This window comes from Simochromis diagramma, unplaced genomic scaffold (genome assembly GCF_900408965.1).
Source record: "Simochromis diagramma unplaced genomic scaffold, fSimDia1.1 OVJJ01000443.1, whole genome shotgun sequence".
NCBI lineage: Eukaryota > Metazoa > Chordata > Actinopteri > Cichliformes > Cichlidae > Simochromis > Simochromis diagramma.
The window spans coordinates 1,018,802-1,031,997 of NW_024387268.1; the positions used below are offsets into that span (position 1 = coordinate 1,018,802).

General features: G+C 45.4%; 1 protein-coding gene and 1 gene segment (V, D, J or C); one reads left to right on the forward strand and one right to left on the reverse strand.

The window, feature by feature from the left end:
* LOC120715466 (zinc finger and SCAN domain-containing protein 2-like) overlaps positions 1-13,196 on the forward strand; it is a 35,832-nt gene that overhangs the window by 6,090 nt on the left and 16,546 nt on the right. The window lies entirely within an intron of this gene.
* On the reverse strand, positions 4,166-6,045 carry LOC120715502. The segment is given in 2 exon segments: positions 4,166-5,261; positions 5,383-6,045. Coding segments are annotated over 2 exon segments (429 nt in total).

A 13,196-nucleotide genomic window follows, 5' to 3' on the forward strand; every position in this document is an offset into this window, starting at 1 on the left:
TGAGTGTGAAGCAGCAGGAAAAAGATCTGAGCTCAGTCAACAAGGGGAGGAGCGACCCCCTCCAGGTCAGGGAGTTCAAGTTCCTGCCAAGCTGAGGTCTGTCAGTGTTTATCTTAACGCCTTGTGCACGAGTTAGGGAACGGAGCAGGAGAGTGACAGATCTGCAGCGATGCAGATGTTGTACTGTCTGCCTGTGGTGCTGAGTGTGAAAGCAGAACAGCAAAGAACAGCCGGTCAGTCGCTCCTGTGTCTGATAACGAGCTGGTCCGCCCGGTGGCAGGTCAAACAGTCACACACAAGCACGTTGTTTGCACGGAAGCACCTCATTCTAAAGGGAACCTCGGGGGGACGGGGAGCACCAAGAAAGCATTCTTAACAACAAACGTAACCGGACACCAAATCGTCCGACCCGGCTGAACATTTTACAGACGCTAAGGAAGCCAAAGTGGCTCGGAGTCGATTTCCTGTTGTCTGGTGTTGCAAACATGCAGCAACATGATGGAAACACGCGACATTTGTGTTGTTCAAGATGCTTTTGTTTGTTGAAGGAAAATATGTCAGCAGCTCATTTTCAGCTCGATTTTTGCGCCTCCGTCAGATCCTCTAACTTAGTGCAGTTTGGGGGAAATTGTTGAATAAATATTTGTTTGCCTTGAAAAGTTTGTTTGTATATCAACAAAGTAGAATGCAGTCGGTGCTTCTGCAGTGGTAATCGGTGCCGCCTGAGGCGTCTGTCATGTTCACACTGCTGGCTCAGCTGAATTTCTCTGACAACTTTTTGTTTGTGTGTCTCCATTTGTGCCTTCAGACCTCCAACAGCAACATGTCTGTGAGGAGGAGGAGGTTCAGCAGAGGAGCCGAACACAGTCTCTACAGATTAAAGAGGAACAGGAGGAGATGTGCATCAGTCAGGACGGGGGGCAGCGTGCACAGAAGGAGGAGACTGGTACCTTTATGGTGACTGTAACCTATGACGACAGCGACCAGCTCGGCTCTCGCAGCTCTCTTCTCTACGAAAGCCGAGATCAGGAAGGAAGCGAGAGTTTCGATTCTACTTCAACTGCCACTAGAAACATAAGTCAGAGTAGCAACGCAGAAATCTTTCCCACATCAGAGAGTCAGTGTAACACCGACATAGTCCCCAAATCTCTAAAATGCAATGTTTGTGGAAAGGTCTTTAAGCCTTTTAGTGACCCGTTAGCATTTAAGAGACACATGGCAGTCCACTCGGGCGAAAAGCCGTACTCCTGCAAAACGTGTGGGAAAAGTTTCACTAAAAATCGGACTTTACTGGGCCACATGAGAGTTCACACAGGGGAGAAGCTGTATTCTTGTGAAACGTGTGGGAACAGTTTTACTCGAAAAGGTAATCTGCTGGTGCACATGAGAATCCACTCGGGCGAGAAGCCGTACGTTTGTAACGCCTGCGGCGAACGCTTTTGTTACTTGTCGGCGCTTAAAAAGCACAAGGCGGTGCGCACGGGCGAGAAGCTGTATTCCTGCAAAACGTGTGGGAAAGGTTTTACGGAGCGCGGCAATTTGTTGGTCCACATGAAAATCCACTCGGGCGAGAGACCGTATACTTGTAAAACCTGTGGGAAAAGTTTCACTACAAATAGTACTTTACTGGGCCACATGAGCGTTCACACAGGGGGGAACCTGTATTCTTGTGAAACGTGTGGGAACAGTTTTACTCGAAAAGGTAATCTGCTGGTGCACATGAGAATCCACTCGGGCGAGAAGCCGTACGTTTGTAACGCCTGCGGCGAGCGCTTTTGTTACTTGTCGGCGCTTAAAAAGCACAAGGCGGTGCACACGGACGAGAAGCCGTATTCCTGCGAAACGTGTGGGAAAGGTTTTACGGAGCGCGGCAGTTTGTTGGTCCACATGAGAATCCACTCGGGCAAGAGACCGTATACTTGTAAAACCTGCGGGAAAAGTTTCACTACAAAATGTACTCTGTTGGTGCACATGAAAAGTCACACTGGCGAGAAGCCGTACTCGTGTAAAATCTGCAGGATGAGTTTCAGTAAAAATGGTGGTTTGTTGGTGCACATGAAAACTCACAGAGCTGAGACGCTGAAGTCGGACATTTCTGTGGGAAAAGACTCTCTGTGAGGTTGTTGTTGTTGTTCACCTGGTGGCCAGTTAAAAAGGCAGGGCCATGTGTGTGTGCATGCATGCATGTGTGCTTGTAGGAAGGGATTATAGTCAAAGCAGCCAGTGTGAGAAACAGGAGATGCAAAAGAAGCGTGAGAACATTACCTGGAAAACAGCTGGGAATTTAAGAAGAGTAAGATGAAGAGTAAGCAACAGGCAAACCCCCTTCTGTCAAACACACACACAGTCCTATACAAAACATGCTGGGTCAAACTCAACTGGTGCTTCCGTACTGACTCATTTATTATTTGTATCACAGTCTGGGAACCTCTTGGAAAGTTCTCTTTAAGTTATCAGGCACAGAACTTCATTTAATTCCTGTAATTTTGAGAAATAAATTATTCTGAATGAACCAAACAACATTATGGGTTAACTAATTCACAAATAACTCCCACTTTCTAGCAGCACTATACCCTCTCCTTCTACACTTGGACTGTCTTAATGGAGACTTTGCTGGTTTTGCAAAGTCTCAAATACTGATTATATGTTTATATGAAGTCTGACACAAGTTCTCTACAGTATACATTTGTTTTTATGCTCAAAGTGATGGCTGGAGCTACTTTTTGTTTTTCAGGTTGTTTAATGGTCCTCTTCATTCTAAAGAAGCCGATATCGTTTCTTCAAATTTGGCATCAACTGTTAAGATGAACTGATTCAACTCGACTGAAAACATCTTTGTGAATATAACTGAAGAATTCCAAACTTCTCAAAAATGTCTTATTTATGTCACTGATGCAAACTGCAGTTTGACTAGTTGGCAAGAAAAACCAAAGGATGTCAATTCTAGCTGTTTGTGTGACGGTAAATAAAGTGGATGGGAAGAAACCGCTCCTGCATTCTCACATTACACTCGAAAGAGGAAGTAATCCCTTGTTTACTGCAGGTTTGCTGGCAGAAAACACAGAGAGGATGACTCGACTGTGTTAATGTGTTCCAGGGCTCCAAGCGTACAGTTAAACACTCACAAGTGTAAAACGGGAGCGCCGTAACTCGAAGTATGAACTCGGTCTCTCTCGTGAGCCTGTCATCTATTATCTTTCACACAATATACAAATATGGTAAAAAAAATATTGCTGAATGCAGACGTGCATATTCCTTCTTATTATATCTGTGGGAAACATCCAGGATGTTGAATATGGATGAATCCATGCAGCACCAAAAAAAAAAAAAAAAAAAAAAGATTGGACTGGTCCGTCTGGTTGAGCTACCTGGTTCTGCCTCGTCTTCTCTGGTCATGCTGGGATTCTCTGTGCATCCACGTGGTGGCCAAACCATGAAAACGTATCACCATAAACAGTGGATTTTACTGCAGTATTATGAATATACAAACAAACGATGGCGTATAAAATAACATTTCAACGTCCGATATATTTCGTCATATTGCACAGCCCTAACTATGATGCAGGCTGTGCCATCTTGTTTTTGCACATGGTTAAATTGAGTAACAGCAGGTGAATGATGTCAGGACAGAGCGTAAGATTGAAGTTGGCGTGTGTTCCCCACTTTAATCTACAAAACCCAGACTCACAGCTGAAGATCTGTTTTTGATACTTTACATTTCGGGGCAAGTCGTGCTGCCTGCGCAGCCACGAAGGGCTCGTTATTGCCCAGCTGCTCTCTCTGAAACAAGCACGCTGCATGGGTTAGATCACAGATTACAGCAGACCTCAGCCAAATGTAACATGACTGTTAGCATCACTTGTTTCATATACTGATAGTTCAGATTGTATTTATTAGAGAAACAGCCGCGGTGCTGTCAGCGCGCCTGCACAGACACTACGTACTGTAAATATTTCAAACCACAGACGAAGTCTCCACGTTTCGTTTTGTCTGCTCAGCAGTAGCTGTGTCTCACACACGTGTGCTACACTCTTCATGTTTGCGTTTGTTGTGAGTCGCTGTGCGTCAGTGGACACGACTGTATTTATTCATTAGTTTGCTATAAAGGCTGTCCCTGACCCTGCCTGCTTTCTGCACAGATGTAATTTATATAATATCCGTACGATAAAGCTGTAAGTGTTTCCTGCTTGTGTGTTTCTGTGGTGTCCTCACTGCTACATTAATGTCTAATCGTGCAAATCTAAAAACCGGACAGGTGCAGAAGCAGCGCGTCAGCTGGTTTCCTTGCTGACCGCAGGCACACAGACGTGAGGTCTTCCATCAGTCCGTGTCACGTTCTCATGTTTGACTGAAGTCTGTGTTATTGTCTCGGTTATTTGTGGATTGAGCGCCAAAGCTGAGGAGCCTCTCGAGCTCCCTGGCTTCTGTTTGAAGGACGTTTTGTGTTCACACTACATCTTCAGAGGTGACACTAACGAGATGAAGACCGTGTTCAACACGCTGTTGTAAAAAGCTCTTCAGAAATAAACATTGTTTTGGCCTAAAGTGTTGATAACTCGAGTAACCATCAGGATGTGGAGCTGAAGACACAACAGACCTCACAGTGTAGCAGGTTTGTGTGCTGCCTGTTAAGGCTCCTACAGGCTTCTCAGGCTTTGTCCTGCTGCATTAAATGTTTGTAGAGTTGTGATCTGCATCCTCAGAGGTAAACTCAAAGTACAGGCATGAAAAATGTTTTTGTGCGATGATTTGAAGCAGCTCTGCTCTTCTGGCTGCTGCTGTCTCGGGTGCACTCGTCACAGCTGTGCCAGACGAGTGAAGAGAAACTAGACTCTACCTGACAGACCAGAGAGGTTTAACAGTGTGTGGCTCCCTCTAGTGGATGTTGTGGAGTATTCTGTTGTCTTTGCTCCAAAGGTTTTTGTACAGAGTTTTGCTGTTTCCTGTCACTGTGGGCTGCAGAGCACAGTAGTACACAGCAGAGTCAGACAGCTGAAGCTTCTGGATCTTCAGAGGAACTGACTTTTCTGTCTTGTTGATTTTAGCATCAAATCTGTCGTTGTTGAACTCTTCAGATTTTTCTGTTGTTTCTGAGAAAGATTTCAGCATATACTTTGGGTAACGGTTCACTTCTTGTTTGTACCAGAACAAAGTGGGGCCTGTTCTTGTTGTTTCATATCTACATTCAAGTGTAACTGTGTCTCCTTCAGCAGCAATGACATCTCCTTGTTCCTGGATCACTTTGTCTTCTCCTTTACACTCTGAGGAAGAACAGAACATGCAGAGGAAGAGATGGATCAATAAACATGATTAAAAACTCACCATTAATCAGACTCACACATTTATTTAAGCAGAGGAAACATGTTGATGTTTGTATCTCACCAAAGAAAAGAGCAGCAAGAATAATCCACAGCCAATGTTCCATCTGTACAACAAGGTTTAAATCAACAGGAGAAACTAGCTGATGTTCAACATTCAGTCTGAGAATTGTTCTCTTCACAGCAGCACTTATTATTGACACAATGGTTGAACACAGTGCAGAAGGAGAGCCCCGCCTACTGGATGATGTCGCCCTCTGTCTCCTCTTTGAGTCTCACTTCTCTCACTTCCTCTTCCTCCTGGTTCACAGACTGTTAGCAGCATTTGAATCACTGTGAGGAGGGAGGATGGAGCACTTTGCACTGTGTGCACAACGAGCCAAATGTTCTCCATCACTGAGCTCCTTAATGCTTCTCATGCTTAAAGTGAGATTCAGGGTCAGATTATTTCTGCAGATTATTTGTGGTTTGTGTGTAACAATAACAGGAGGTTTAATAAGACACGATTACTCATGACTCATGTGTTTCAGTATAACAAACTGAGGAACTATATTTAAGCAGGAGTTTTCACTCAGGGGAGGCACGCAGCCATGCAATAAAGCAACACACACACACATTAGCTACATGCTTTATGGGATCAAAACAGAAAATTTACTTCCTTACTAAAAGAAATATAACATTTAAATCCAAAAATTAGTGTCTTGGAGGAAGTCCGTCATGCCATCCAGTTTACGTCCCCCAGATCTGCTGAAATCAAACCTTTTCATTCATGATATTTATGATAATCTCGTATTTACACAAACAAAATTGTGCTTCCTCTGCTGGAACTTCACCGTGTTACACCAGACGACAGAGCAGAGTGTGTTGTTGTGTTGTGGTGTGTGAGCTGCGGCAGCAACGATGCCTTCAGCTCAGTATCTGAGAGAGTTTATCAACGAGCGACTAACTGCTGCTGCTGAACAAATATTCTTGGAGTTTGAAAAAACGATCGTCCAGTACGAGGAAGAGATCGACCGTCAGCGCAGACTGCTGGATATCACCTGGAAACCCCAAATCAAGCTGCACAGGACAGGTGAGTGTCCCTCTGAGGGGGGGATGGGGCTCATGTAAAACTAGAGAATATTTTAGACACAGAGAATATTCACTGAAATATTAATAACCTGTTAGCAGACACCGAACGAAATATGACGAAGTGTCAGGACCACATTAAGAAAAATATTATTGATCATTTAGAGGATGAAGTCTAAATGTGCAGGTTTCAGTTGTTGCTCCTGCTGCTGTTCTCTCTATAAAATGCCTAAGAAACTGGCCCCCTGGTTCCTGGGACCCTTTTCCATTCAAGACGTCCTGAATCCTGTAACGGTCCGGCTGGCCCTTCCTCGCAGCATGAAGGTACATAATGTCTTTCATGTCCCCATGGTGCCCGCCCGGTCGACGAGTCAGTGAAACAAACTCATCAGCTGTCCTGTGATACAACATCCATCCTCTTTACTGTACAAGGCTGTAACCATGACGACGACACATCTGTCCACGACCAGCTGTTTCATTTTCGACAAATCGGGCCTACTCTTCCTGTTGAGCAGACGCAGCTTCTGCAGCATCTCTTCAGCATCCTCGTGCTGATCGCCTCTCTGTGTTTATGAGCTGAAGACAAATCATTTCCTTCCTTTAACTAAAGCTGATTCTGAAGTACGAGCTCTCTGACTCAGAGGAAACAGGAAGTTCACCTTCAAACAACAACTGTAATCTCCACATCTCAGCTTTTTCTCAAAATGATCAGTAACATATATTTTCCTTAATGTGGTCCTGGTACTCCATCGTAGGACAGAGACTGGCCTCAAATATCTGTTGATGTCAAGTACTGATCTGAGACCAGTGTTAGTTGAAGAGACTGTAGTAATCACTGCGAGAGGAAGATGACAAACTAAAACTTAAAGAGTGTGTTCACGCTGTCCGTGTGATCTATTTGCAGAGGTGAGAAGTAATGAAGTACAAATACTTTGTTACTGTAGAAATCAGTATTTTACTCAAGTATTTATTTTTCTGACAGCGTTTTACTTTCTTTTTACTTTGCTAACATGTTGTAACAGGTCATTTCAACTTCACTTAGATCATAATTTCCTCCTGTCCGAAACCATAATTATGTTGGCTATTGATTCTGCCCCCGATGAATCACTACATATCTAGCTGGAGAGGCTCATGCATCACTGTGATCCTGGGAGCTGTACGGTCTGGAAAGTAGCCTTCATGAGGCGTGTTCAAGTGTGTGGATCCTCAGCATTGCAGACTGGTTTCTAGGATGTGCAGCATCACGTCACTGATGGGAAGCACTGCTAAATTAGGCATGTGTTGGCTATAACAGATACCTCAAAGTGGATCATAAGTGTACTTGGTAGTAGAGAATCTAAGGCCAGTGTTCACAAGGGTATTGGTGCCTGTCATGGGAGCAATCTAAAGATCCGCTGGTGGTCATGGTAAGGACTGAAGGGGGGTTTTCTTAGGGATGTCCTGAGGTAGCAGGTGGGAACTGAAGGGCTGTGGCTTTGGCAGATACAGAAGCAAAAGCTGAGGTGTGAGAAGAGTTTGGAGAGACCTTTTGGTCTGTTCAAAGCAGTTCAGGAAAGCTGTCTGCATTCAGCCAGGAAGTTGATGTAGACTGGGGTGTGTCCGGTGGTGGAGGGAGTCTTTGAGAAACGCCTGAACATAAATGTCCACTGTGAAGGCAACAAAGCACAAACCACAAGAGGGCACTCAAAGAATCCTTACCTCTGTACCACCTGTGGAAAAGATTTATTTACCCCCTCACATTTGAAAGGTCGCATATGGAGTCACACAGGCAAGAAGTTGTGTTCATGTGTTGTGTGGGTTAGGAAGGAGATTGCAACCATGGATACAGCTACTTAGACTGTTTTAGCTTGAATTTACATATGAAATGACATAAAGACAAATCAATGGGAAGGAGTTCTGTCAAGGTCGCAGGCGAAAGAGGACCGAAAATGTGGAGCTCAGGTTAGCAGGGAGAAGATTGCGTTTATTTACAGTGTCCAAAAAAGGTGTCACAAACAGTTAAAGGTGCTAAAAGGTGTTCCAGTTAAATCCCCAAGTGCTCCTTCGTCTGTGCAATCCCGTGTGTGCGTAGTGCTTCCTGATCCTCCTCGCCGAGCCAAACTCCTAGGTGAGGAGAAAGCAAACACTGAGTTAGCAGAGCTCTTAAACCGACTATCAACTTCCCTTAAGTAACGAATGCTACCGGCTTGGAATAATAATCCAACATCGACTGTTGCCGCCCATCTTCCTTATATACCACAGCTCTAAGATGGAGGCTGATTAGAAGCAGCTGGCAGAGCGATCAAGTGCAGGTGAGGCCATAGCCGTGCGGAGGAGCTTCCGGGTGGAAGGCTGTCCGAGCCACGCCCTACCCGGAGCCGTGAACTTCCGTAAACAAACCCGAAGCTGGGAGAGAGGAGAAACCGGGAGAAGATACACACAAAATTCCAGATCGCCCGGGGAAGACCGTCCGACCGTGACCAGTTCGCTGTTTTACAAGAATACAGTCTTGTGAAATCTGTTTTTACTTTACTGTATACACACACACACATGCACACTGTACACATAAACATTAGAAAGAGTCCTCAAGAAGAAGAGGCGCTGGTGAGCCTTCTTGACCAGTTTGGAGCAGTTGGTCGTCCAGGTGAGATCCTCGGAGATGTGGACTCCCAGGAACTTGAAGCTGCTCACACGCTCCACAGCCGTCCCCTTAATGTGGATGGGTGGATGTGGGTCAGCATTCCTCCTGTAGTCCACGATGAGCTCCTTGGTCTTCTCGGTGTTAAGCAGCAGGTTGTTTGTGTCGCACCACTCAGCCAGACGATCCACCTCCTCCCTGCAGGCGGCCTCATCGTTGTCACTGATGAGGCCAATCACCGTGGTGTCATCTGCAAACTTAATGATGGTGTTGGAACCATCAGCAGGTCTGCAGTCATGGGTGAAGAGGGAGTAGAGGAAAGGGCTCATCACACAGCCTTGTGGTACACCGGTGTTCATTGACGACCTTCTTATGGCAGCTGATTCTGGTCTCCTCTCCATCCTTATTCTCCTTGATCTGAGTGCAGCCTTTGACACCATCTCTCATCCCATTCTTCTTAGCAGATTAGCTTCTATTTGTCTCTCTCATACTCCATTAGTCTGGTTTAAATCATACCTGTCTGACCGCACTCAGTTCATTCAATTAAAATCCTTCACTTCTCAGCCTTCTCCTCTATCTACTGGGGTGCCCCAGGGATCTGTCCTCGGGCCCCATCTTTTCATCCTTTACCTTCTTCCACTCGGACATATTTTTCGTAAATATGATATTCAGTTCCACTGCTATGCCGATGACACCCAGCTTTACCTCTCTACCAAACCCGATTCTACTCTTCCTCCACCCTCCCTTATCCTCTGCTTAGCTGAACTCAATTCCTGGTTCTCCTCCAACTTCCTTAAACTCAACAGCAATAAATCAGAACTTCTCCTGGTCGGCACTAAACGATTGCTATCCAGAATTAACGATTTTTCTCTCACTATCAATAATTCGTTGGTCCCTATTTCTCCCTCTGTGAAAAGCTTGGGTGTCATTCTCGATAGCACATTATCCTTTAATTCACATATCAATAATGTCACACGTGCAGCATATTTTCAACTCCGTAGCATCAATCGCCTCCGCCCTTTCCTCACTCCTCATGCCACTGCCATTCTCGTCCATAATCTTGTTATCTCTCGAATTGATTACTGTAACTCACTATTATTTGGCCTCACACGAAAATCTATTAACAAGCTGCAACATGTCCAGAACTCTGCTGCCCGTATTATTACTAGGACTTCCTCTACCCACCACATCTCCCCAATCCTGAAGCAGCTTCACTGGCTCCTGGTTAAATTTCGCATCCATTTTAAAATAATCCTCTATACATTTAAGGCTATTCATTCTCTCTCTCCACCATACCTCTCCGATTTAGTACAGATGAACTTCCCATCCCGGTGCCTCAGATCTTCATCTTCTCTTTCTCTCTCTGTTCCTTCCGCTCGTCTGATTACAATGGGGGGCGGGGCTTTTAGTTGCTCTGCCCCTCGACTTTGGAATTCCTTACCCTGACCTCAGAAATATTAGTTCATTCCCTCTTTTTAAGTGCACCCTCAAAACTCATCTGTTTAAAATTGCTTATGTTTAAACCTCTGTATGCTCTTAACTTTTATCTGTTATTCTTATTATTGTGTATATTTCCAGTTTTTGTGTTTTTATCTGTTGTACAGTGTCCTTGGGTGCTTTGAAAGGCGCTATTTTTAAATAAAATGTATTATTATTATTATTATTATTGTGATTGTAGATGAGCAGCGGTTATCCAGCCGGACATGTTGGGGGCGGTTGGTCAGGAAGTCCAGTAACCATTTGCAGATGAGGGAACTGATGCCCAGGTCTGTCAGTTTCCTGATGAGTTGTGAGGGGTGGATTGTATTGAATGCTGAACTGAAGTCTATAAACAGCATTCTGGCGTAGGTGTTGTTGTTGTCCAGGTGTGAGAGGACAGAGTGCAGTGCGATGGAGACTGCATCCTCTGTGCTCCTGTTCTGGCGGTATGTGAATTGGTGTGGGTCCAGGGTGGGGGGGAGACAGGATTTGAAGTGTGCTAGGACCAGCTGCTCTAAGCACTTAGTGATGATGGGGGTGAGTGCTACTGGGCGGTAGTCACTGAGGCTAGATGGGTTGGAGTTTTTGGGTATCGGGACGATGGAGGTGGATTTGAAGCAGGCCGGTACCACAGCGTGGGCCAAGGACAGGTTGAATATGTCTGTGAGCACTCCTGCAAGCTCCCCAGAACACGCTCTGAGAACACGCCCGGGGATGCCATCAGGGCCTGCAGCCTTGTGGACATTGATCCTGCTCAGCACCGCTCCTACATCGGTAGGGGAGAGAGTCAGAGGTTGGTGGTCTGGCGTTACGTCTGCTTTGGTTGTGATTGTGGGGTTCCCTCGCTCAAAACGAGCATAAAAGTTGTTGAGCTCGTTGAGGAAGGAGACATCAGAGGATGCGGGGGAGGGTTTGGTGGTCCTGTAGTCTGTGATGGTCTGGAGTCCTTGCCACATGCGTCGGGGTTGGAGTTGGAGAAGTGTTCTTCTACCTTCTTTTTGTAATGGTGTTTGGCTTTTTTGATGCCCTTCTTTAGATTAGCCCTGGCTGTACTGTAGGCGTGTGCATCTCCTGACCTAAAGGCAGTGTTGCGGGCCTTCAGGAGGAGACGAACGTCCCGGTTCATCCAAGGCTTCTGGTTGGGGTACATGGTGATCCGTTTCTGGGTGGTGACACTGTCTGTGGTTTCGGAGATGTAATCCAGTACAGATGAGGCGTACTGGTCCAGGTCTGTGTGGGTGAACATATTCCAGTCTGTGTTTTTAAATCTGTCCTGGAGCACTGCGTCTGTCCCCTCTGGCCACACTTTATTTGTCCTCAGAGACATGTTGGTGGAATCTGGGGAGGACTGTCTTTAAGTTGGTGTGGTTGAAGTCGCCAGCAACAATAAAAGCAGCCTCGGGGTGTTTATTCTGGTGTTTGTTAATGGCTGCAGAAAGTTCTTTCATGGACAACCTAGCATTAGCGTCGGGGGGGATATACACGGCAGTGAGTATGATCGAAGTGAGTTCTCTGGGGAGATAATAAGGTCTGCATTTGACCATTAAAAACTCCTCATTAGGTGAGCAGTGACTCTCAGTAGTAGTGGAGTTCATGCACCAAGCGTTGGTAATATAACCTGAAGAAGGAGCTGCTGACCGTCTTCTACTGCTGCTCCATTGAAAGTGTGCTGACATATTGCATCGGTGTGTGGTTCTCCAGCTGCACCACAGCACACAGAAAGGCTCTCCAGAGGGTCATTAATATGGCCCAAAAAATCATTGGACATCCTCTTCCCTCCCTGAAGGACCTGCACAGCACTCGCTGTCTCAAGAGGGCACGCAGTATCCTACGGGACGGTACACACCCAGGGCACCGGGTGTTTAAGCTGCTGCCGTCTGGCAGGAGGTTCAGGCTGCTGAGGTCCCGAACAAATAGACTCAAGGACAGCTTTTACAGCAGGACAATAGCCCTGATCAATGCTAACAGCTGACCTGACTGGATACCTCCCTGGACTTTTTTTGGGGTGGTTAACAAAACAGTAATAATAATAATATTTATATTTATAACAAGGTGCAATAATGATTAATGTGCAATAATAACAGTGTGCAATACAAATACACTTCTTCTTCTTTTTTATACTAAGTTATTATAGTGTGTTGTGTTGTTTGTGTGGCGTTGTGATGTGTCGTATCGTGTTGTGTTGTGTTACATGTAGTGCCGACGTAGGACAGTTTTCCAATTTCATTGTACTACTGTACTATGTATGACTGTGCAATGACAATAAAGAGTTATCTTATCTTTTTCATATTTTTCAAAAGCAGACATGCTGAAGGTTTGGAGATGAAAACAAAAAGAGGTGCAGCAACATGTCTTTGGAGCTGCTGAAGCCAGACAGACAGCACATGAACAATGTTCTTCCACTGCAGCAGATTCACCAGGTTGTGCTTTTATATCTTGAAACTTTTTGCTCTGCAGACAGAAATCACCTCATTGGTTGAACTTGACTTTTGTGGGCAGGGCCCACAAAATAGTGAAGTCAGTGGAAGAGAAAAATATACAGAACTGAAAAAGTAAAAAGTGGTTTAACAGTGTGTGGCTCCCTCTAGTGGATGTTGTGGAGTATTCTGTTGTCTTTGCTCCAAAGGTTTTTGTACAGAGTTTTGCTGTTTCCTGTCACTGTGGGCCTCACAGCACAGTAGTACACAGCAGAGTCTGTAACTGCAGCAGAGGAG